We start from the raw sequence: 23,403 nt of genomic DNA on the forward strand, positions 1-23,403 counted from the left end.
GTATATTCCTCTAAAACCAGTCTTTGATTCGTCGATAAATTTGGATGTAATAAATAAAATTACTATCAGTGTGTTAGTGTTTCCTACACGGCTACACGTGGATATTCCGGGTTTTTAATTGTTTATGGCTTTTTTCAATAAACTTGGTTAATTTCGCAAAAAAGTAAATAAACTGAATGAAAGTTCGTAACTTCTAAATGCTTCGTATTTTCCAACAATCGGCACTATTTACAAATTACTGTAGTTTATGTAAGTTTGACATGTATTTTGTTTTTGTAGTTTATTGAGGTTATGTTTTGTACTCTAAAAGTGTGAAATAAAAACAAAAAATTAAGACCATGTCTATACGGCCAGTTAACTGGCAGAATAAGGTGGTTTAATTATTTGGCCAGTGACTAGAAATAAAGGAAAAGCTGGCAGAATAAGATGATTAAATAATTCTGCCAGTGCACTGTCAGAATAAGGAGGTTTAATTATTTGGCCAGTGACTAGAAATAAGGGAAAAGCTGGCAGAATAAGATGACTAAATAATTCTGCCAGTGCACTGGCAAAATAAGATGGTTTTACTATTTGGCCATTGTATTAATAAAGCGCCCATCAGGTATAAATATATGTTGGATGGTTGTTTGTTTATTTAAAATTTTAACCAATCTTGTACAAATTTTTAAAAAAATTCCAAAACGGGTAAATTGATTCTGCTTTAAGTGTGACATGAACTAAACTTATTAAGAAATTTTTGTTAAAATTTATATTATAATTAATATTATAAAAATAATAAATATATAGGGAAAAGAGCCCCAAGATAGACATTTCGTTTAAAATTTTTGTATAAAGTAGGAGCACCTTATGCTTTTTGTTATTTTTGTTGTTAGTATAGAAGAAGTTCTTGATGCACATTTGAAGGAAAAAAAGCAATTTGTTTTTATTCTGCACACATTTCTTAAAATTTGTGTCTCACGAAGTTTTCTTATAAGTTCTTCCTAAATCGGTAAATTTATTTAAATTATAGCTTTTCAATAGGCCAAAAAATACCTAATATATTGTCAGGGTGGTCACAAGTTTCAGATTATCAATTTTCCTGACAATTTACTGACATTAAAATTATATTCCCTGACAAATTTTTTTTTACAGGAAAATATGAAAGTTTACGGAAAGTGATTAAAATTTATGAATTTTAATAATTTCCAAAAATAACAATTATAATCCTTTTTAAATTCAATTATTTTCTATAATTTACTACCAAACTTCATCTCTACATCAATTATTTTAAATAATTTTTCGAAAGTTCTATTAGAATTTAATTATTCAAATACAAAAAGTAAATTTTTTATAATAATTGTAATTGTCCATGTTTTTTTCTTAAGTTATTAAGGTATAATATTTTCTAAAAATTATAACAAATTTTTAATTCTTTTAATTCTTTTAATTCTTACAATTAATTTTTTAAAAATATTTTAAAATAATTTTTGAAAGATAATAGTTTTTTAATTATGTATATACAATTGAAAATCTTCTAAAAATAATTGAAGTTTTGAAAAAAGTATCTAAATAAAAATAATCGAAATTTTGAAGAATTTTATTTATAAATATGACCATTATTTCTCAGAAATTTAAACAAAATCTAAAACAGTAAATTTTTATCAATTTTTATTTATTTTGTTCGAAAATAATTTAATCTTAAAAAATTATGATAAAACAATTCGAAGAATTAGTTTTTAATAATATTTTAATGTAATTTTTCGAAAATAATTGAATTTCTTAAAAGAATTTTTGTATAATTTAAAAAAAAAACTAATTAATTTCTTATGGAATTTTAATTAAAAATTTTGAACACGTTTTTTTTCTCCAAAATGTTAAAAATAATTCTAAAATGTTATTAGGGGAGAGGTACGCACGTTGAGACGGGTTCTGTTTTTCAGTTATAATTTTTAAAAAACAAAATTTAGCGAAAAATTCGAAATGCTTTCTTAAAAGTATTGTCCAGGGCTACAACATTACCAAAGAAAGTTATTTTTTTGGACAAAATTGAAAAATTTATAGCTGATTTTTTAAACATGTTATTTTTGACAAAAAAAAAATTGGTACGCACGTTGAGACACCCATAATAATTTATTTTAAATTGAAACAAAATGAATAATTACGTCAGATTCTAATTGTTTGTTGTTTATTTACTTATTTTGATGGTCTTAACTCAAAGAAAAAAAATTAAAACATTAAAAATTAACTTAAAAAAATAATTAAAAAATAAAATTTTATTTTGCACAAAAATAATTAATCGAAATTTTTATATTCGCAATTTTTACAGGTGAAGAACATGTAAAACGCTTAAAAATTGTGGATTCAAAATCAATTTTAATGACAGTACTATTTTCAAACCGTGAGCGTTTTAACCTGCGTACCACAGTGTGTCTCAACGTGCAGACCTTGCCGTTATTTTTTTAAAGCTTTGAAATTATTTGTAGATGTTAACGTATGTCTAAATTTTCGTCGGAACTTTAAAGTAGAACCAAAATTGATATGTAAATGTTATCCGCAATTTTTTCTGCCACTAAAAAATACATGGTAAATACACTAAACAGAAATTCTGAAAAACACTTTTTTTAACTAAAAAATTGGTTCGCTCTAGTTCTACCAAAAAAAACACGAGTTATTGCGCTTTTTTTTAATAAAAAGTTTGGTATTAATGATACGACAAAATGCCAATAAAATTTTTGGTATTATCAGTTGCACAGGTTATAATATCTTAGTGTCTCAACGTGCACTATAAAATGAAAATAATTTGCATTTTATACTAAAAGATGAGGTATTTTGTTGCAATTTTTGAAAATAAATCGAAAAATGGCTCAATTTTCTTAGTTTATACCTACCAAAAAAATTTGTTTTCTGTCATTTCCCTGATTTTACTTTTTCACCTTTTGCACCCTTTTTGTTAAATTGTCTCTACTTCATATATTTGGTTGTTTTTTTAATTTATCAAAATGTCAGCTTGCCCGTATATTGAAATATTAAAAACTGTTTATTTTGACTGGCCAAATAGAGTCCCTTTTTTATTTGGCCTGATTTAGATATTAATTGTATATTTTTTTAGATACACTGGCCAAATAAGAAAACTAACTTATTCTGCCAGTTCACTGGCAGAATATTTAAACCACCTTATTTTGACAGTTAACTGGCCGAATAGACACTCCGAAAAATTAATTATTTAGTCAAGTTTTATCACTGCAAATAATGGAAATTAAATGTAACGAATAGATAAATACTGTCTATTCAATAAGATCTAATTTGTTTTTAATCAAGGTTGCCACAGGTCAGGGAAATCAGGGAAAAGTCAAGGAAAGTAAAAGTGGTCAGGGAAAAGTCAGGAATTTTTATTAAAGTACTGGAAAAAATTGAATTTTGGAGAAGTTACAAATGATTGCAGAAATTCAATTATTTTCGAAAGTAATAAAATTCTTCGCAGAAATTCAATTATTTTCAAAAATTTTTAAAAATTCAATTATCTTTAAAAATAATAAAAATCTTCTCCGAATTTCAATTATGTATTTTCAAAAATTGTAATAAAATTCTTTGCAAAATTTCAATTATTTAAAAAAAATTGTCCTCAATTCAATTATTTTCAATATCTACTATTTTAATAAAATTTTCAAAAGAATTCGATTATTTAAAAAAAAAATGTTGATAAAATTTTAAGCAAATATTAAATTATTTTCATAAATAATAAAAATTTCACAGGAATTCAACTATTTACAAATTTTTTATAAATTTCTTCGCAATAATTAAGTTATTTTCATAAATAATAACATTTTTTACAAAAATTCAATTATTTTCATGAATAATAAAACTCATCATTGAATTTAAATTATTTTTAATATCTACAATTTTAATCGAATTCATTGAAAAATTTAATCATTCTTAAAAATTTTATTAAAATTCCTCCAAAAAAATTCAATTATGTTGATAAAATTCTTAATTCAATTTAGAAAATAATTACATTTTTCCAAGAATTTACTTACAATTGTATTAAAAATAATTGAAATCCTGTGAAAATTTTTATTAATTTATGAGAGTAATTAAATTCTTGCAACAAATTTTATCATTTTTTTTTTTAAATAATTGAAATAATGTAAAGAATCTTATTATTTATGAAAATAATTAAATTCCTGCAACGAATTTTATTACATTTTTTTAAAATAATTTAATTCTTTTGAGAACTTTTATGAAAATAGTAATTTTTAAAAATATTTGAATTTCAACGAAGAATTTAATTATATTCGTGAAATGTAATTAAATTCTTGCAAAAAATTTAAGAAAATAATTCCATTTTTCTAGGATTTTATTTTAAATTGTATTAAAAATAATTGTAATCCTCAGAAAAATTTTATAATTTATGAAAATAATTGCATTTTTGCAACGAATTTTATTATAATTTTTGTAAATAATTTAATTTTTTTGAAAAATTTCATAGAAATCTAAATTTTTATAAAACATGAAGATATGAATTACTCCGAGTCTTCGACTCGGAGTGATTCATATCTTCATGTTTTATAATAATATTCTTATAAGTTGTTGAATTTTAAAAATGTTTCAATTTGAATGTTTTGAAGAATTTTAATTCCTATTTGGAAAAATAATAATTAAATACTTATTTAAAAATGAAGTTATTGATGTTTGCGAATAATTTTACAATTAAAGAAATTCTCAAGTAAATGTAATAGAAATTTTTTTTTCGAGTATCTAATAATTTTTAGAGTGAATTAGAATATTCTTTAGGGTAAGGGAAAAAGTTATAATTTTCTCTGGAAATCAGGGAAAATCAAAATTAATTTTTTGTGGCAACCCTGTTAATGACAAGAAAAATCATTGTTATTTTGCTAAAATAATATCTAAAAATCGAACTTAATAATTGTAAATTTTTATTTTTCAGACAGAACTGTTGCTTATCGAAAAATGTCAGCACAAGTAGAAAATGTAATTGTCGAGAATCAAGAGTCAGTAATGGAAAGTAAGAAACGTTTGCAAAGTGAAGAAAATGAATTGCCGTCTATTGATGAAAATGCAGCGAAAAAGCAAAAGGTAGAGCAGGATGTGAGAATAAAGAAACGAAATTTCGCAATGATGTTGGGTTACATGGGTAAAAATTATTTTGGAATGCAAAGAAATCCCGGAATGGCGACAGTCGAGGAATCTTTAATTGAAGCTCTACTAAAAGCAGAACTCATAAACTCAGAAGCATTTGAGACAATTCAGTCTATTAATTTTCAAAGAGCAGCCAGGACGGATAAGGGAGTTTCAGCAGCAAGACAAGTTGTCTCTCTAAAATTACGTGAGAATCTATTATTTTCTAAACAAAATATATATTAAAATTTTTTTCAATATATATTCAATTAATTATTAAAAATAATGGATTTATAGAAGAATACAAGTTAAAAAAAAACTAAAAAAAATTAAATTTCGAAAAAGTTACAAATTATTGCAGAAATTCAATTATTTTCAAAATCTTGAAGAAAAGATCCGTTTTTTTAAAAATAATTCTCTTTTGTTTTCTCAGCGGAACATGCAAAGATGGAAGATATTAATAAATTTTTACCAGACGATATTCGCGTATTTGGATTGAGACGAGTGACAAAAGGTTTTAACAGTAAATCGCAATGTGACGCAAGAACGTATTCATATACACTTCCAACTTATGCATTTCATGAGGAGAGTCCAGAAATTTTGTCTACAAGTTTTACCGACGAAGATGTGGTAAAAAGAATAGAAGAATTAACAACAATAAATGGTAAACCATACACTGAGTTTCGAATAACGACCGAGGCAATAGAGAAACTCAGAAAAGTTCTCAAACTCTTTGAAGGAACACATAATTATTACAATTTCACATCAAAAGTGTAAGTTTGAATATTAAATAAATTTTAAATTGAATTAAAACCTAATAAATAATAATTAAAAAATTAATTTTTAGAAATTTCGTAGAACTTTTGTTTTAATCAGTTCAAATTTTTACTAATTCAAATTTAGAGAATAAGTTTTGTGATAATATTATTGCAGAAAACTTAGAAAATTCATTTATTTTGCGTTAATATGTGAATTTTTTTCTATTTTAAATGATAACATTTTTAATAAATTTTTATACTAATTTTTATAATTTTTGTATCTTTTTAAAATTTTGAATCCAAAATAATTTAATTCTTTCAGAAAATTTTGTTAAAATGATTCAAAATGAATTCTTTTAAAAAAAAAACAATTAAAATTGTATTGAAAACAATTAAGTTCTTATAATGAATTTAAAAAAAAATATTTTATAAATAATTGAATACCTTTGAACAATTTTCTTATTTATGAAAATAATTGATATCATTCGAACAATTTTATTATTTATATTAATAACAATATTTCTACGAAGAATTCATTGAAAATTTATTAAAAATAATTTTATTTTAGCAAAGAATTTTACTATTTAAAATTCCATTCAATAACAATAACAATTTTATTGAAAATAATTAAATTCATTTAAAGACTTTTATGAAAATTTTCTAAAATAGTTTTATTTTTCTAAAGAATTTTATTATTTATCAAAATAATTTAATTCCTGAGAAAAATTTTATTCAAAATATTTGAATTCAGCCGAAGAATTTTATTTATAAAAATAATTTAATTCATGCAATTTTTTCAACCAGTTTTATTAAGATTGTACCGAAAATAATTCACTTCCCGTGAAGAATTTTATTATTTATAAAAATAATTGAATTTCTGCGAAAAATTTTATTAAAATTTTTTTTAAATAATTGATTACTTTCGAGAAATTTTATTAAAATTATATTGAAAATAATTGAATTTTTGACAACAATTTTATTATTTATGAAAATAATCGAATTTCTGAGAAGAATTTTGTTAAAATCATATTTAAAATAATTGTGCAAGTTTTTGAAAATAGTTCAATTTTTTCGAGCAATTCAATTATAATTTTATTAAAAATAATTGAATTCTTTTAAAGAATTTCATTAAAATTTTTTTAAATAATTTAATTTTTCTGAAGAATTTTATTACCTATTTATCAAAATAATTTAATTCTTGAGAAAAATTTTATTCAAAATATTTGAATTAATCCGAAGAATTTTATTATTTAAAAACATAATATTAAATCGATTCAATTTTTTCGAATAATTTAATTAAAATTGAATTGAAATAATTCCAATTCTGCGAAGAATTTTATTATTTATAAAAATCATTGAATATCAGCGAAGAATTTCATGAGAATTTATTAAAAGTAATTTGAATTCTTTCGAGAAATTTGATTAAGATTGTATTAAAAATAATTGAATTCCTGCGAAGAATTTTATTATATTTATAAAAATAATTGAATTCTTGCAATTTTTTTCCACGAATTTAATTAAAATTGTATTGCAATTAAATAATTGAATTTTTGATAAGAATTTAAATGATAATTTAATAAAAACAATTGAATTCCTGCGAAGAATTTTATTATTTATCGAAATAATCGAATTCATGCAAAGAGTTTTATTAAAATTTTCGAAAATAATTTGAAATCATTCAAAAATTGAAGTTCATATTTAAGAAAAAATTTTTTGTAATTTCTTTAAAATAGAAAATAAATGAAATATTTTTCGTTTAAATTAATTAAATTTTTTTGTCCATAATTAAAATACAAAATAATTACTAATAAATATTAAAGAAAGCAATTTATTTTACAGAAAACCAATGGATCCACGTGCAAGAAGATTTATCATGAACTTTGACTGCACTGATCCATTTGTAGCGGAAGGCACTGAATTTATCACATTAAAAGTGAAAGGACAAAGTTTTATGATGCACCAAATTAGAAAAATGATTGGTATAACTGTCGGAATTGCAAGAAGTGTCGTTACAGACGAGGTTCTCGATCTTGCATTTAATGGTGATAAAATGGATATTCCAATGGTTCCTGGCCTAGGACTTGTGCTTAACATTGTAATTTTTTATTAATTTAATTCAAAAACAAATTTTTTTGTCAATCTTGAAAAATTTAATTTTTAAAATTCTTGAAATTATTTCTAAATATTATGATTGATTTGAAATATTTTACTATTTATTCATTTTAATTAATATTATTATTTGCAGGTCCATTATGACTATTACAATAACAAATTTGGAAAGGATGGAATTCACGAAAAATTGGATTGGGTTGAATGCGAAGAAGAAGTTCAGAAATTCTTCAATGACAATATTATCAAGCATATTGTACAAACGGAAATTTCTGAAAAATCGTATCCTTTTCAATTTTAAAACAAATTCAATTGTTTTAAAAATTTCAATTTTTCAAACAAATTCTTTTTTCCTCCCAAAAGTACAAAAAATTAAACTCTATTTTTTCTAACAAAATAAAATAAAATTTTTTGAATTGCAATAATTTAAAATTTATACTTTTCGAATTTATTAAAATTTGCTTCAAAAGGAATATTCCTTAAGTTTTGAACGTTCAATGAAACAAAATTTATTGTCTATTTCAGTATTTTAAAAAATTGTGAGGATAAATAGAAAACTACTAAAATGAAAAATAATCTAAATTTTAATATTTATTTACTTGTAACAATTTTTTTAATACACGAAATATTATTTTTGTAATAAATTACAAATTAAAAGAAATGACGAAAATTAATGTAAATTAAATAGGTATTTATTTACTTATAACAATTTTAATATGTAAAACACAAAATTAAAAGAAATAACGAAAAATATCGTTGTTTACTTGAACGTTCAAAATCCATTTTTCTATATTTGGACTCTGCTAAGGATTTATTTTCTCTATCTCCAAAAAATTGTTTTCCATAATTTTAATATTAATCATCTCTGACGTAGAATTATTTTAAACCAAACTAAAGACTAAAATTATCCTTAACGAATGAATTTTAGATTTTTAACTTGGTTGGGAAGTTTACCTCATCACACTTTTTCAAAACGGGAACAACATTCAAATGGCACCACCAATGAGAGCAGTGAAAATAATCAAACAAACGAAACAAATGGAAATAATGACAGTGATGAAAGTAAAATGACGAGCGAAATTAACGAAAGTAACGAAAATAATGAAATTAATGAAATTAATAAGAATAACGAAAATATGGAAAAAAGTGAAAGTATTATTGAAAAAAGTGAAAAGGCAACGGTATAAAATTTCAACTTTCTCAATGAGGAAGTAAAAAATGACAAATTGTATAAAAAAAAATGCAAATATATTTGCACTAAAAATTATAGATTTTGAAAATTTCTTTTCTACGAGATTCCAAACATGAATGAGTACATTTTGTTTAATTGAATTTATTTTAATTTATTTTAAAACACTTTGTTTTTAATTAATGAAAATTTATTTATTTTCGTTAATAATAAGCAATGCTAAGGTATCAAATTATTTATTTACAGTTTATTTAAATACTATTTATTGTACTATTATTTACTATTTACTTTTTATATTTAACTATTTATTTTTTTATTATTTACTATTTATTTTTTATTATTATTCACTATTTATTTTCTATTATTATTACTACTACTACTAATATTATTATTATTGTTATTTACTATTTATTTTCTATTACTATTATTATTATTTACCATTTTTTTTGCAATTATTATTATCGCTTCTATTATTTACTGTCATTACTATTATTAATTTTATTATGATTTGTAATTTATCATTTTATATTTAGATTTCTTGTGCGAAATTCCCTTTTTTCCTGGTAGAGCTGAGGAGGCAGAAGCTTAGTGTGAAAATCGCTTAGAAGAAGCGCGCGTGACGAAGGAATAATTCCCAGCTGCATTCTCGAGACGAGTTTTGATGTTTGTATCCGCGTATATATCTCCACTGATTCAGAACCAGTAAGAGCTTAAGAATCAAAGTAGTAGCAGTAGTCAATGTTAATCACAAAAACCATCTATTAATTTCTTCAATGGACAGTAGATCAACAATATTCTTTTGCGGTGAGTTGCAAAAAAATTTTCCTCCAAGATTTTATTTACTTTTAATTTTCTACTAAAAAAATTTTATTTCAAAAGACTTGAGTCCTTAAAGTATGAAATGGATTTCATTTAATTATCGACTTCAATTAAATATTACCTCATGAATATTGAATCAATTTCTAATTATTTAAAACGAAATATTTGAATACTTTTTATTAATTTTTTCGTAATTCATTCTCATTTAAATTAATAGACAAAATTTGATTTTACGGATTTTTGTTTTCAATATTTATTATGAATGAAGAATGTTTTTGCTAGTGGGAAATTCCGAAATGATGCCGAGGAAGAAAAGAGAATTGATTTAAGGAAAACGCAGTAAATTATTATAAATACTTGAGAAAAGCGGAGTAAAGTACCTACTATCGCTGGAGTTCAGAGGTCAAGGATGCAAAAAATAATTTTCAAAACATATATATTAATGAATTGCGAAAAATATTATATTAAAGAAGAACTGGTTTGCATTTATTTTGCAATGGAATATTTACAGTAATTGTAAATAATAATCTCTCAAGTTTGTTTCAATTAATATAAAACATAAAGGAAACTGAATAATTTTGTAAATTCAAGAAAACCGGTTATAATGTCAAGTTCATTGAATGAATGGCGTGTATGCGATTTTCAACCTTGAACTCTTACTCACTTAGAAAAGAAAATTTAATTGATAAAATCAAACATTATAAAATGGAAAAAAATTCAAAGAAAAGACGAATTTTCAAAAAAGAAAAAATCTATAAATTGAAAATCAATAAAATTCTAAATCGTTGAATTACTAGCAAATTTTACGTACGGAACGCGATACTCCGTTTATTATTGTTTTGTAAATTAAAAAATTTTTATTTTCAAATATTCAATTTATGAATAATTTCAGATTAAAAAATTGAAAAAATTTACTTATTGTTTATATGATTAATTATTATTGTTTATTATTTTCAAAAATTTTAATAAAATTCAATAATCAAATATTTAATTCTGATCATTAAGAGAATCGATTATTTTAAAAAGTTGAAAGAAATTCTTTGTTTAATTCAATTATTTTCAAAATTTTCAATTAAAACTATTAAATAAACTCCATTATTTTAAAAGTATTCAAAGAAATTCATTAGAACAATTTAATTAGGATTTTCAAAAATGTTAATAAAATTCTTCGTCAGAATTAAATTACTTTTTTATAAATAATAAAATTCTTCGAAGGAATTCAATTATTTTTAATTTTTTGATAAAATTCTTTTTAAGAATTCAATGATTTTTAATACATTAATTTCCAAATTGAAAACATTTAAAAATAAAAATTATTTAAAAACTTAAACTGCGAACAGATTAACGGAATACAACGATTATTAATATAGATTACAATAACTTTTAGTTCAGCATTAAGTAAAAATTTTTCGTAAACAACGATAGTATTCAAAGTAAAAACATTAATTCGACCAAATTAATTATTAGAAATTGATTTTAATAAATTAATTTACAAAAATAAAACTCAATAAATTAATTATTAGAAATTCATTTCAATGAATTAACTATTAGAAATCAATTTCAATTCAATTATTATTAGAAATTAATTTAATCATAAACTAATTTCTCCAAATTTTGCAGTATTACTTCTGGCCGTCAATGGTAAAGCATCACCAGCCGGGGAGGATAGAAAAACTTGCGGGTAAGTTTTTTGAATTAAATTCAAAAATGAAATTAAAAAACAATTAAATTCATTTCAAGTATGTACTTAATCAAATTTCACGACTTTCAATAAAATATTTATATTAATAATTAATAAATAATATTAATTAATAAAATTCTTGATTAATTTTCCTTCAAACTGTTCACTGACAGGAATTTTCAATACAAATGCAAGAATGGAGATTGCATTCCACAAGATCGTCTCTGCGATGGACACACAGATTGTTCTGACGAGTCAGACGAAACAAGAGAGGCATGCAAAACAATGAGATGCAGTCCTTATGTTTTTAAATGTGAATACGGCGCTTGTGTCGATGGCGATTCAATTTGCAATGGAATTAAAGATTGCGCCGACAATAGTGACGAGACATTGCCGTCATGCTCGAGGAATAATAGCACAATTGTCGGCGAATGTCGTTCCAATCAATTTAAATGTAAAAATGGTCAATGCATCGAGAGTACATCGCTTTGCGATGGAACTGTTGACTGTCGAGATGAATCGGACGAAACTGCTCAAACCTGCAGTTCATTTCCGTAAGTTCGACGAATTTATTGCAAAATTATTGCGGATATTTTTTTAGTTCCATTTTTTCTTCATTTATTTATTTTCAGCTTCTTTTCATTTTTTTTCAATTTTTATTAGTTTTAGTTTATTTTCATTTTATTTCAATTATTTTATTGAAAATTAAATTCACTTTATTAATTTTATTTCAAGTAGATATTATTAGTTTTAGTTTCTTTTCATATTATTTTAATTTTGACTTCAATTCTTGTCAGTTTTAGTTTCTTTCAATATTGTTTTATTTTTTATTTCAAATTCATTAGTTTTAGTTTCTTTTCATATTTTATAAAATTTTTATTTCAATTCTTATTACTTCCACTATATGATCCACAAGTTTTGAACGTTTAAATGAATAAAATATTTTTCACTAAAAATATTTTCTGAATTATTCAAATAAATATTTTCATAAGTATCTAAATAAATATTTTCATGAGAATTTAAATAAATACTTTCATAAACATTTCAATATTTCAGTAAATAAATAAATTACTAATTGTAATAAAAATAAAAAACAGAAATTAAAAATTCCGAAATTCATAAATAATTTTTTTGATATGCGAGGAAAAATTATTTTTCTAATAAATAATTTGAAAAAACATTTCGTTCAATTGAACGTTTGGTACTTTGGGAACATTTCACGGTCAATTAATATAGTAATTAATTATTATCAAAACCACTAATTCAATTAATTCGAATTATATTATTAAAAACAATTCTTCTATAAATTATTGTTCGATAATTTCCTTTTATTTTCTTTTAATTTTTTTTATTTCCTTTTTAAATTTCCACTTAGAATTTAAGTCATAACATTTTGTGATTATTGTTGTCAAATAAAATGAAATTTATTTTAAAAAATGTATTTTTTAATCTATTTTTTAGTCTTTTTTTAAATTTACATATTTTTTCAAAAATTAAATATTAAAAAAATATTCCCTGCAGATGTGACTCGTACGTTTTTCGTTGCACATACGGAGCGTGCATTGATCTTGACTTACGGTGCAACGGAGCCGTGAATTGTGCCGATGGCTCCGATGAAGATCCAACTCTGTGCATTAAGGGATCAACCGATAGACCTAAAGTGACCTCGAGGCCAACGACAAATCGTCCAAATAGTCAGAGACCAACTCCGAGACCAATTACCCAAAGAACAACTCAACGACCTACTCAGAGACCAGTCGCCGAAATTACGTGTCGAGTGCCTCAGCAACCGCCTAATGGTCACTATAAATTATACAAGAGTCACTGTTCAAGTGGAGAACATTGCAACGTGAGTCCTGGAGTTCGTACACTAGAAAAGGGAACTCAATTAATTTACAGTTGCGCTTCGGGATTTCGAATGGAAGGTTACAAAGACGTTCTCTGCGGTCCCGATGGAAAATGGCTGAATACTCCCAAATGCATTGGTGTGTATTTTTCTCCTTTAAATTATGCAAAATTGTAGAATTAAAATTGAAGCGGTTCGTCGAAAGTACCAGAGATAAAATATTAATATTAATAATTTTTCTTTTTACATTCAGAAATTCGTTGCCCGGGTCTATCGTCAGTGACAATGGAGGCCTATTGTGTGCACAACAATAAACATGTACCATGCGAAGAGTCAGTTCTTCCATTCACATCGGCGGAATTACGATGTCGAGCGAGCTATCATCAGGAGCAAAATCATTATAGTTTACCAATAAGAAAGGAGAAAGTGATTTGCAATGAAACAGGTCACTGGTCACCAGATCCAATTGAATGCGTCGCAGGTCCGTCTACGATTAATATTTACGTACAGGGAAACTTAGTAAACATCGAAAAGCTACAAGTAAATTATTCCAAAAATACCGAATTTGATCCCGATAAAATTTATTTTAAGGACGAACAACAAATCAGTACAAAACCACCAATTGATGTTCGAGCATTTTGTGAAAATGATAATTAATCAAAATAATAATAATAATAATAATAATTCACTATAGATTTAAAATGAATTTTTTAAAAAGAAAATCGACTGACAATTACGTTACAAATACAAAAATAAAATGAGGAATAGAAACCAAAAAAATTAATATAAACCAAAAAGCAAATATAAACCAAGAAAACAAATAAAAACCAAAAAACAAATATAAAACCAAGAAGACAAATATAAAACAAGAAAACAAATATAAATATAAAGAAACAAATATAAGACAAAAAAAACTATTTAAAAATAAAAATAAACTTATATTATTTATATTTAAATATAAATAGAGGAAAATAAAATTTAAGATCTTTTATGTTATTAAAAAAATGAAAGTAAATTAAATAAACAATTGGAAAAAAGAAAGTTAAGAAATTGTTAAAGGAAAAAAAATTAAATAAATAATTTTGAAATATGTTAGCATCGTAAACCGAAAAAAATGCCAAAAAATAAGTGAAGGTAAAATACATACTACTAAACACGCACAAAATAATATTGTAACCAATTTTAAAAAGTATAGTAAATTAATGTCCCTGAAATTTTGAACGTTCAAATTAACGACAATATTTTTATTACTTCTTTTCGTTTAAATTTTATTATAAAATTTTGTTTTCCATAATTTCTAAATAAATTCATTAAATTAATTATTTTCATTATTCATTTATTTATTTAATAGATAATTATTCATTTTTAACTAAATAAATGTTAAATTACATCTTTCATCTCAGTCTAAGTAATTTTTAAAAATATCGACACACAAAAAAATGTTTCATTCACTTCAACGTTCAAAATTTCAAAGACAAATGTAAATTATAAAAATTCCATTTATAAATACTTCGCACGTCATACCAAAAAAAAAAAATACTTTTCTTGTAAATAAAAATTGTTTATAAAAGTAAATAATAAATTATATTAATTAATTCACAAATATCTCCTCGGTTGTCAGTATTAAATTAATCTACTTTTTCTTCCATCAATCGTTGAAATAGAAGGAATTAATTAATATAATTTATATTTACATTTAATAAAGTTTATAATTTATTAAAAATAAAATAAATTTTCAATTTAAAATAGTAAAAGTAATATAAATTATTAATTTTGATGTTAAAAATACAGAATACAAAACAAAATAAGTTTTAATCTTTAAAGAAATAATTTGAAATTCATTGTTAAATAAAAAAATATCATCAAAGAAGGTACAATGTTTTGCTGTCAAATTATTAAATTCGTCAATAAAATTAATTTCTCCACGAAAGTAAAAAACTTAAATTGAAAATATAAATAAAATTCTCGTAATTGAAAATCGTTGAATAAAATAATGATCAAAGTAAAATTATATAAATATATAATAAAAATAAGAATAATAAAAAAAGTAACAATAACAAAAATAATAATAAAAATAATTCTAATAATAATAATAATAATAATAATAATAATAATAATAATAAAAATAATAATAACAAAAATAATAAAAGTAATTAATAATAACAAAAATAATAATAATAATGAAAAATAATTTCTTTACACATAAATACAAATAATTTATAATTTTTAGATTGTGGTAAGGCTGCATTAAATGTGGTGCAACTAATTGTGAATGGAACATTGGCGAAACCCTCGGAATTTCCATGGCATGCAACAATGTACAGACAGGATCATGGAAATGATGAAAAACAATTTATATGTGGCGCTTCAATTATTCAAGAAGACTTACTGATAACGGCAGCTCATTGTGTCTACGACGAATCATCTCGTCGACTGTACGACGCTTCACGATTTTATGTGGCAACGGGAAATATTTTTCGTGATTACGACGCTCCCTCCCCTTATGTTCAAAGAAGAAAGGTATATACATATTTATTTATCATCTCTTTAGTCACACAGTTCTTCCCCTCTTCATTAACTCTTTTTTTTCCCCAAGTACATACTTCGTGTTTACGCAGATAAAAAAAATAATCATCAGCTTTTTCGATGAAAAATATTTAACACAAGGAAAAAGTTGAAAACAAAAATTATTATAATTAATATAATTACAGGATAATAATTTAAGAATTTGTAATTAAGTTATTAAGCAAGTATTCATTTTCAATGAATTCTTAAAATTTTAAACGTTTAAATGAACGACGATATTTTTATACTTTGAATTTGTATTTGTTTTACAAAAAAATTATTTTCTATATTGAAAATACTAATTCTTAACTAAATATTTAATTTTAATTATTCTTTCTTCTTTTTACAGTAATTTTTTTTTTGAAAGAATTTAATTTTTTTTTAATTGAAACAGGAAAAAATTCGTACATTAGAACGTTCAAAACTTGAAGAAAATCATTTGCAAGAAAATAATTTTCAATTAATACTTAAATTAATTAGGATTATAGTTATTAAAGTAATTATTTTATTATTCTTATTATAAAGTGTTAATGTGACGCTTTTTTTCAAGGTGAAAAGTATCTTCATTAGATGCACATACCGTGGATTACAAGGACTTTATGCGAATGATATTGCAATTTTAGAATTAAAAGAGTCATTTATATTCACTGGACTCTTGATGCCAATTTGTCTCGATTATCGTGCACGATTGGGAAACAAACCAGTATTAGAAACCGGAAATTTAGGACGAGTACCAGGCTTCGGAAGAACGGAAGAAGGATCGACGAGTTATATTTTAAGATCAATTGCAGTCCCTTATATTTCACAGCAGCAATGCGAGACTGCTGCTGCTGAAACTGACAGTGCAAGTTTCATTACTGCTGACAAATTCTGTGCAGGCTACACAAACGGTATTTTTCATTTTTCTATTGTATTATTAATTATTTATTTTATTTCCGTTTTTTCTAAATTATTATTCTAAAAAGCAGTTAAATTGACAAAACAAGTTAATTATCCTTTAACTTTTCAATCGAGAACCAAATTAAAATTCAGAGTTGATCAAAAAAAAAAATTGTTTTCCACTGAAAAATTACAAAAATATATAAAAAGATTTCAGATTTATTAATAATTATTATTTTTAGGTTCATCTGTTTGTGACGGTGACAGTGGAGGTGGATTGGTATTTAAGGACAAAGAATTATGGTTTCTCCGTGGAATTGTCAGTGTTGGAATTGGTGCAAAAGGTGATAATGGCGAAAGAACTTGTAACAGTTATACGTATTCTTTATACACCGAAATTGCGAGTGGAAATTTAGATTGGATACAGGATGTTGTACAAAATTTACGAAGCAACAAATTTTATCCACAATGTCATGTAGAAGAAATAAAATTTTTCGAATCTTAATAAAATTGTTTTCTTTTTCAATTGTTTAGAAAATAAAAAAATAATTGTAAAAGAATTTAAAGTGAAGTCAAAAAGAATTTTAAAGAGAATTTAAAAAAAATTTTAAAAGAATTCAAAGAGAATCTAAAAAGAATTCAAAGAGAATCTCAAAAGAATTTAGAGAGAATCAAAAAATAATTTAAAGAGAATAAAAAAAGAATCGAAAGAGAATATAAAAAGAATTTAGAGAGGATCAAAAAATAATTTAAAGAGAATCAAAAAAGAATTAAAAGAGAATATAAATAGAATTTAAAGAGAATTGAAAAAAAATTGAAAGTGAATTTAAAAAGAATTTTAAAAAGAATTTTAAAAGAATTCAAAGAGAATCTAAAAAGAATTCAAAGAGAATCTCAAAAGAATTTAGAGAGAATAAAAAAATAATTTAAAGAGAATAAAAAAGAATCGAAAGAGAACATAAAAAGAATTTAAAGGGAATCTAAAAAGAATTGAAAAAAATTTGAAAGAAAATTTAAAAAGAATTTAAAGAGAATCTAAAAAGAATGGAAAAAAATTGAAAGAGAATTTAAAAAGAATTTAAAGAGAAGTTGAAAAAAATTTTAAAGTAGTTTTTTTTATCAATTTTTGCAAAAACAAGAAATTATTTATTCTTTTCATATCTTATTTACTTTAATACACAATCACAGAATGTATATACACACTTTGACTATTTTCTGTTAAAAAAATTCTATAAATAATATGTTCGATTGGTATTAAGAATAAACAGTCCGTTTTTTCTGTAGTTAATAAATTTAGAAAAAAAAATAATTTAATTTACTTACAATACACCACTTTTTTTGTAATTATTCTGTACTTTATTTTCTACACAGTAGGTAATAATTGAGTTGGCTTTTTTGGGGCTGGCAAATCTGAAAATTGTTAAAAGTAAATTAATTTAATTTTTTCTAAATTAGGGTTGCCACAAAAATTTGATTTTTTCTCCTAATTTCCTGACATAATTTTTCTAATCCTAAAGAATATCTCTCAAAGCTAAAAAACTCAAAAAAATTCTAAAAGCTATTAGATACACAATTTTTTAGTTGTTTTTTTATTACAGTCAGTAATTGTTTAAAATATTTATATTGGCAAAAAGTTTCATTAATTTCAACATTCCGAACTTGTACATAAACTATTAAACATAAATTATTAATTCTTCAATTTATTTTAATTTCTATTTGAAATAGATTCAATTACATTTTCTCTAAAGTTCAATTATTGTCAAAAATTTTTAGGACTTTATTTTAGAACTCGTAGTGATCTCAAAATTTTTAATGCGAATAAAGAAAATCGATAAGAATATTTTAAATATTTTCGAAAATCGTTGAACTAGAAAAAACCGGAATTTTCTCATTAATGCGAGAATTACAAGTAAATATTTTTTTCCGTATTATCAAAAATTTAATTAGAAGGAAAAAAAATTAATTTCGTTTATTTGAATATTTGGAACATTTTGATAAAATTCCCTGACCTTTCCTTGATTTCTCTAAAAAATTTTACTTTTTTTTATCTTTTTCCTGAATTCCCTGATTTCCCAAAATTGTGGCCACCCTGTAAATTTATAATTTCTTTAAAGGAAATTTTGTTGAAAAAATTACCTAATAGATTCAGACTTGATAAATCAGGCAGGTCTTTCAAATCAGGAGCATTGATAGATGTATCTTTTGCTTCGAAACTCTTCTCTTTTTCCGTATCACCAAACGAGGAGTTTAGTAAATCTTCCAATTCTTTCTCAAGACTTGTGTCGGATTCATTATCACGAAGAGACGGTTCTGCCAAAACTGACTGAACATCTTTCATTTCTTCCAAAACCTAAAATAAAAACATTTTTTATAAATATAAAAACATTTTCTAAAATCTAAAAATATTGTTAAAGAAGAATCCGACAAATAATCGGAGGAAAAGTTTATCAATTTTATAATTTCTTCAAAAGAAATAGGCAAATTAAATTTTAAATTCTACCAAAGATTTTAATTTTCAACATTTTAAACAATTTAAAGTTATTTCAAAAATTTCAATTAAAATTCTTTTGAAATTTAATTATTTCTAAAAATTTCTACTATAAATCTTTCAATATTCAATTATTTTCTGGAATTTTTAAATAAAATTCTTTTCTAAATAAATTATTTTTTAATAATTTTGCAAAAATTCAATGAAAATTGAATTATTCAAAAAAGAATTCATGATTCAAAATAATATTTAAAATTCCATTATTTTCAATCTAATTTTATAAAATTGCGATTATTTGAAAACTTTTCAATTAATTTTATAAAATTTTATATTAGAAAATTGAAAAGATTCAATTTTAAACTTTTCGAAACTTTTCCAAACGTATCTACAACTCTTCCAAACATCGATTTTTTAATTAAAATTTTTCTCTAAATCAATAATTATTTTGAACAATTTTTAGAAAGAAAGTTATTTCGATTTCTTATTCACGAAAAAAAAATTGAATTCTTATTCAAAAGCAACTTTTAATTGTTTAAAATATTAGAAAAATAAATTCTGTATCCTTTCGCCTAAATAAATTTAAAATTTGTCTTTTTCTTCTAAAATACGAAATTATAACCGAAAATATAAAATTAAATTTCCCACGAATTGAACATACATCAGAAAGATTATCCATCGTATCGCGAACATTATCCTCAGTCAAACCAGTTTCCTCGAATTTCTTGAGAATATTACAACCGACTTTATAAACATCCAGTACTTCTGCATCCGAGTGTGCATCGTGAATTCGTGACAATAGCGTCTGTACATTTCTCAATGAAGCACCACGTTTTTCAATGCATTTCTCGATTTCATGTTTTTTTCTCAAACAATTCTTCGCGGCGTGTCTAAATTCCGTGGAGACGTAACTCTTCGCCTTCTCCACACACGCACGTTTCTCCAATTCCAAAACTTCAATATTCTTTATAAGCATACTCTCTTGTTTTTTCAATTTATAAACACCTTCCTCGACCTCAGATATATTTTTCACACCGTGCGCCGATATCTTCACCAGTAAATCAGCTTTTAAATCTAAGCAATTTCCCTTGAGTGCCGCTTTTCTTGTATTTCTCAGCCAAATTAGAGCGAATCGAATATTCTTCTCGGTGATGAGTTTGTTTTCTGTTTTTCTCATACAATTCTCAACAATTTCTGACAGTGGAATTAAATTATTTTCTTGATTATTGTCAGCGTGGTCAATTGTTGAGAGAATAATTTCGGCCAAATCTTTCACTGTTGGCAAATGAATATATTTTGTATGAACATTTATGACTTCTTCGGAAACGTAATTTTTTGCTTTCGAGAATGACCAAACGAGGGGTTTTTTAACGAACACATCGACTGCCCAACCTGTCCACGTACTCGAGGGTTCCTTCACGAAATCCTGCTCCAAAATAATTTCTCCAGTCCTAAAATAAAGATTAGCGAAATAATTAATTAATAAAAGTTTGTTTGGAATCGAAAATCGTAATTTAATTTGTAAAAATTAATTTAATATTCTAAAATACCTATAAAAATTGTTAGGTAGAAAAAACAAATAAAAACTGATACTTATTGTAGAGAAACAAATGCAAAAAACAGTTTTATTGTTTCATTTATTTTCTATGAAAAATTGGATTTTATTCATTTTAATTTCTTGTTCTATGTAGAATTAAAAAATTAATTTAAATTTTTGAAAATAATTAAATTTCTACGAAGAATTGCAAGAAAATTTATTAAAAATAATTGAATTCTTTCGAAAATTTTTATCAAAATTATATAGAAAATAATTGAATTTCTCTGAAAAATTTTACTATTTTTGAAAGTAATAACATTTTTGCGTGGAATTTTATTATAATTTCTTAAAAATAATTGAATATCAGCGAAGAATTTCATCAAGATTTATAATATATTTCATCAAGATTTATTTTAATATTAATAATTGCGCTGTGTCTATTTCGCCCGTAAACGGGCGAAATAAGAGTGATGAATTATTTCGCCCGTCACTAAAAATACGTAGGTGGGGGACAACGGGCGAAATAAGAGCAATGAATTATTTCGCCCGTTATATAGTTATTCCTATAATATCATTGAAAAATTTTAAATTTTTAAGGTGAATGACAGAAATGAAAAGAAGTGTGTTCAAGTCAGGTTAGTAACCTTCACACCAAATTCAAATAATTATGTGTAGCTCATTTTTAAAAAAAGTACAGTTTCTTTATTTAAGTTTTAAAATGAATTTCACACTTTCACACTTTCTTTAAAAAAAAATGTTTTTGTCAATCAAAATAAAAAAAAATAAAATTATTTCTAAATTTTTCTTTCAAAAATAGTATCATAAAACTTATTTTCCAAATCTGAGTTAATATACTTTTGAACTGATTTGAACAAAAATAATAAGAATTTTCTAAAAATTAATGTTTTTAGTCTACATAGATAGGTAGAAAAAATATTAAAATACATAATCTAGTTTATTTTATAAAATATTATGTAGAAAATTACTAATGAGCACCAAAAATATTGATAAATAAAGAAACTTTGTGAATTATTATAAAAATTCACAACTTTTTAAGTTTTTAATTCAATCTTCACAAAAATATACAAGTGACAAGCTAACCTTTTTCCCATTAAAATTAATTAAAAAACCAAAAACGGGCGAAGCAATGTGTCATTGCTACTTCGCCCGTTTTACATATTTTTACTTATTTTTCATGATGGGCGAAATAATTTACTATTCTTATTTCGCCCGTTTCCCCCTACTTACTAATTTTTCATGACGGGCGAAATAATTCATCTCTCTTATTTCGCCAGTTGTCCCCTACCTACGTATTTTCAATGACGGGCGAAATAATTCATCACTCTTATTTCGCCCGTTTGCGGGCGAAATAGACACAGCGTAATAATTGAGTTTTGTCGAAAAATTTTATTAATATCGTATTGAAAACAATTGTTTCGTTTTGAACAATTTTAGTAAAATTTTGAAATTCGAATTTGAAATTATTGAAAAATTGAAGTTGACATCTGAAAATAAAAAATTTTGTAATTTACAATAATAAAAAACCAAAAACTGAGTATCGTTCGCTGGCACTTGCAACATTTGCCAGTTAAAATAATTAAAATATAAAATTTATAAAGATAATAATATAAGCAGTTAAAAATATAATTACCTGAACATCTCCTGAATAACAGTAGGTAAACACACTGGAACACGTCCATTTCTTTTAAAAGCAATATTCAAATCAGAAACACTAAAACAACAACTTTTGGAAAAATCCAGTAGCTCCAAAATTACTTCATGCCAGAATTTGTATTTTGAACTCCAATCTTGAGGATTCACAGAACGATTTCTAAAGTCAGCAAACAGGGAATTCATCCTGTCGTCTTGTTTCCAACATTCTGGCAATTTATCATCAGGTAAGGGAGGAAGATTATTAGGAGAATTGTTGTCCTTCGATGCCATTCTCGTCAGCAAAATAATAACTCACTCAACGAAATGTTTCGATAAAAAAATATCAAATTTCAAATAGAAAAATACGTCTTTATATATTTTCACTAAAAGTTAAACAATTCACTTTTAGTATTCAAATACAGGCATATTATCCACTTTGAATAATATATTTGCGTGTTATTTATAATGTTGACGTTTCTTTTTAGGTTAGGAAAACACACACAAACAGAACCAACAGAACTATATAACAAAAATATGTATTTTAAAACGAATCAAGTGTTGATATTGTAAAATTGACTGATAAAACTATAGAAAAGCATTCTGGGAGATTAAAAAAGGGAATTATCACTACTTTATCCTATTTTGTTGTTTTTTCTTGCAATCCTTGCAATGTTTTTAATTTTTCAACTACAACTCATTTCGCAAACTCACGGCTTTGTACGCTTGCGCAAAATCTAGATTTTGAGGCGGGAAATTTGAAAATAGAA

General features: G+C 24.0%; 3 protein-coding genes across 3 annotated transcripts; 2 read left to right on the forward strand and 1 right to left on the reverse strand.

The window, feature by feature from the left end:
* Positions 1 to 65: 65 nt before the first annotated feature.
* On the forward strand, positions 66 to 9,188 carry LOC122502876 (tRNA pseudouridine synthase A). Its single transcript, XM_043613195.1, has 6 exons — positions 66 to 249; positions 4,925 to 5,323; positions 5,549 to 5,888; positions 7,713 to 7,968; positions 8,119 to 8,264; positions 8,911 to 9,188. Exons 1-6 carry the CDS (start codon positions 198 to 200, stop codon positions 9,167 to 9,169), a joined length of 1,452 nt encoding a protein of 483 aa, XP_043469130.1. The 5' UTR covers positions 66 to 197; the 3' UTR covers positions 9,170 to 9,188.
* A 471-nt stretch (positions 9,189 to 9,659) lies between these two features.
* Positions 9,660 to 17,524, forward strand: LOC122502874 (modular serine protease-like). The gene is made up of 8 exons (XM_043613190.1): positions 9,660 to 9,975; positions 11,611 to 11,671; positions 11,845 to 12,225; positions 13,193 to 13,656; positions 13,771 to 13,998; positions 15,748 to 16,037; positions 16,633 to 16,972; positions 17,204 to 17,524. Exons 1-8 carry the CDS (start codon positions 9,945 to 9,947, stop codon positions 17,464 to 17,466), a joined length of 2,058 nt encoding a protein of 685 aa, XP_043469125.1. The 5' UTR covers positions 9,660 to 9,944; the 3' UTR covers positions 17,467 to 17,524.
* A 584-nt stretch (positions 17,525 to 18,108) lies between these two features.
* On the reverse strand, positions 18,109 to 23,353 carry LOC122502878 (charged multivesicular body protein 7). Its single transcript, XM_043613197.1, has 4 exons — positions 22,635 to 23,353; positions 20,108 to 20,897; positions 19,098 to 19,311; positions 18,109 to 18,371 (listed from the first exon to the last, which is right to left on the reverse strand). The coding sequence occupies exons 1-4, from the start codon at positions 22,925 to 22,927 to the stop codon at positions 18,325 to 18,327; spliced, it is 1,344 nt and encodes a 447-aa protein (XP_043469132.1). The 5' UTR covers positions 22,928 to 23,353; the 3' UTR covers positions 18,109 to 18,324.
* Positions 23,354 to 23,403: the final 50 nt, after the last annotated feature.

This window comes from Leptopilina heterotoma, unplaced genomic scaffold, assembly GCF_015476425.1.
Source record: "Leptopilina heterotoma isolate Lh14 unplaced genomic scaffold, ASM1547642v1 Lhet_24, whole genome shotgun sequence".
Lineage (NCBI taxonomy): Eukaryota > Metazoa > Arthropoda > Insecta > Hymenoptera > Figitidae > Leptopilina > Leptopilina heterotoma.

Excerpts from the sequence above, each read along its gene's own strand:
- LOC122502874 (XM_043613190.1), top strand. The coding sequence starts at position 9,945 with ATGGACAGTAGATCAACAATATTCTTTTGCG. Across the intron at positions 16,038-16,632 it reads CTTATGTTCAAAGAAGAAAG|GTGAAAAGTATCTTCATTAG; the intron begins GTATATACATAT and ends CTTTTTTTCAAG. Across the intron at positions 16,973-17,203 it reads CTGTGCAGGCTACACAAACG|GTTCATCTGTTTGTGACGGT; the intron begins GTATTTTTCATT and ends TATTATTTTTAG.
- LOC122502876 (XM_043613195.1), top strand. The coding sequence starts at position 198 with ATGCTTCGTATTTTCCAACAATCGGCACTATTTACAAATTACTGTAGT. Across the intron at positions 5,324-5,548 it reads AGTTGTCTCTCTAAAATTAC|CGGAACATGCAAAGATGGAA; the intron begins GTGAGAATCTAT and ends TTGTTTTCTCAG. Across the intron at positions 8,265-8,910 it reads ACGGAAATTTCTGAAAAATC|ATTTTTAACTTGGTTGGGAA; the intron begins GTATCCTTTTCA and ends AATGAATTTTAG.
- LOC122502878 (XM_043613197.1), bottom strand. The coding sequence starts at position 22,927 with ATGGCATCGAAGGACAACAATTCTCCTAATAATCTTCCTCCCTTACCT. Across the intron at positions 20,898-22,634 it reads GTTATTCAGGAGATGTTCAG|GACTGGAGAAATTATTTTGG; the intron begins GTAATTATATTT and ends TCTTTATTTTAG. Across the intron at positions 18,372-19,097 it reads ATCAAGTCTGAATCTATTAG|ATTTGCCAGCCCCAAAAAAG; the intron begins GTAATTTTTTCA and ends AACAATTTTCAG.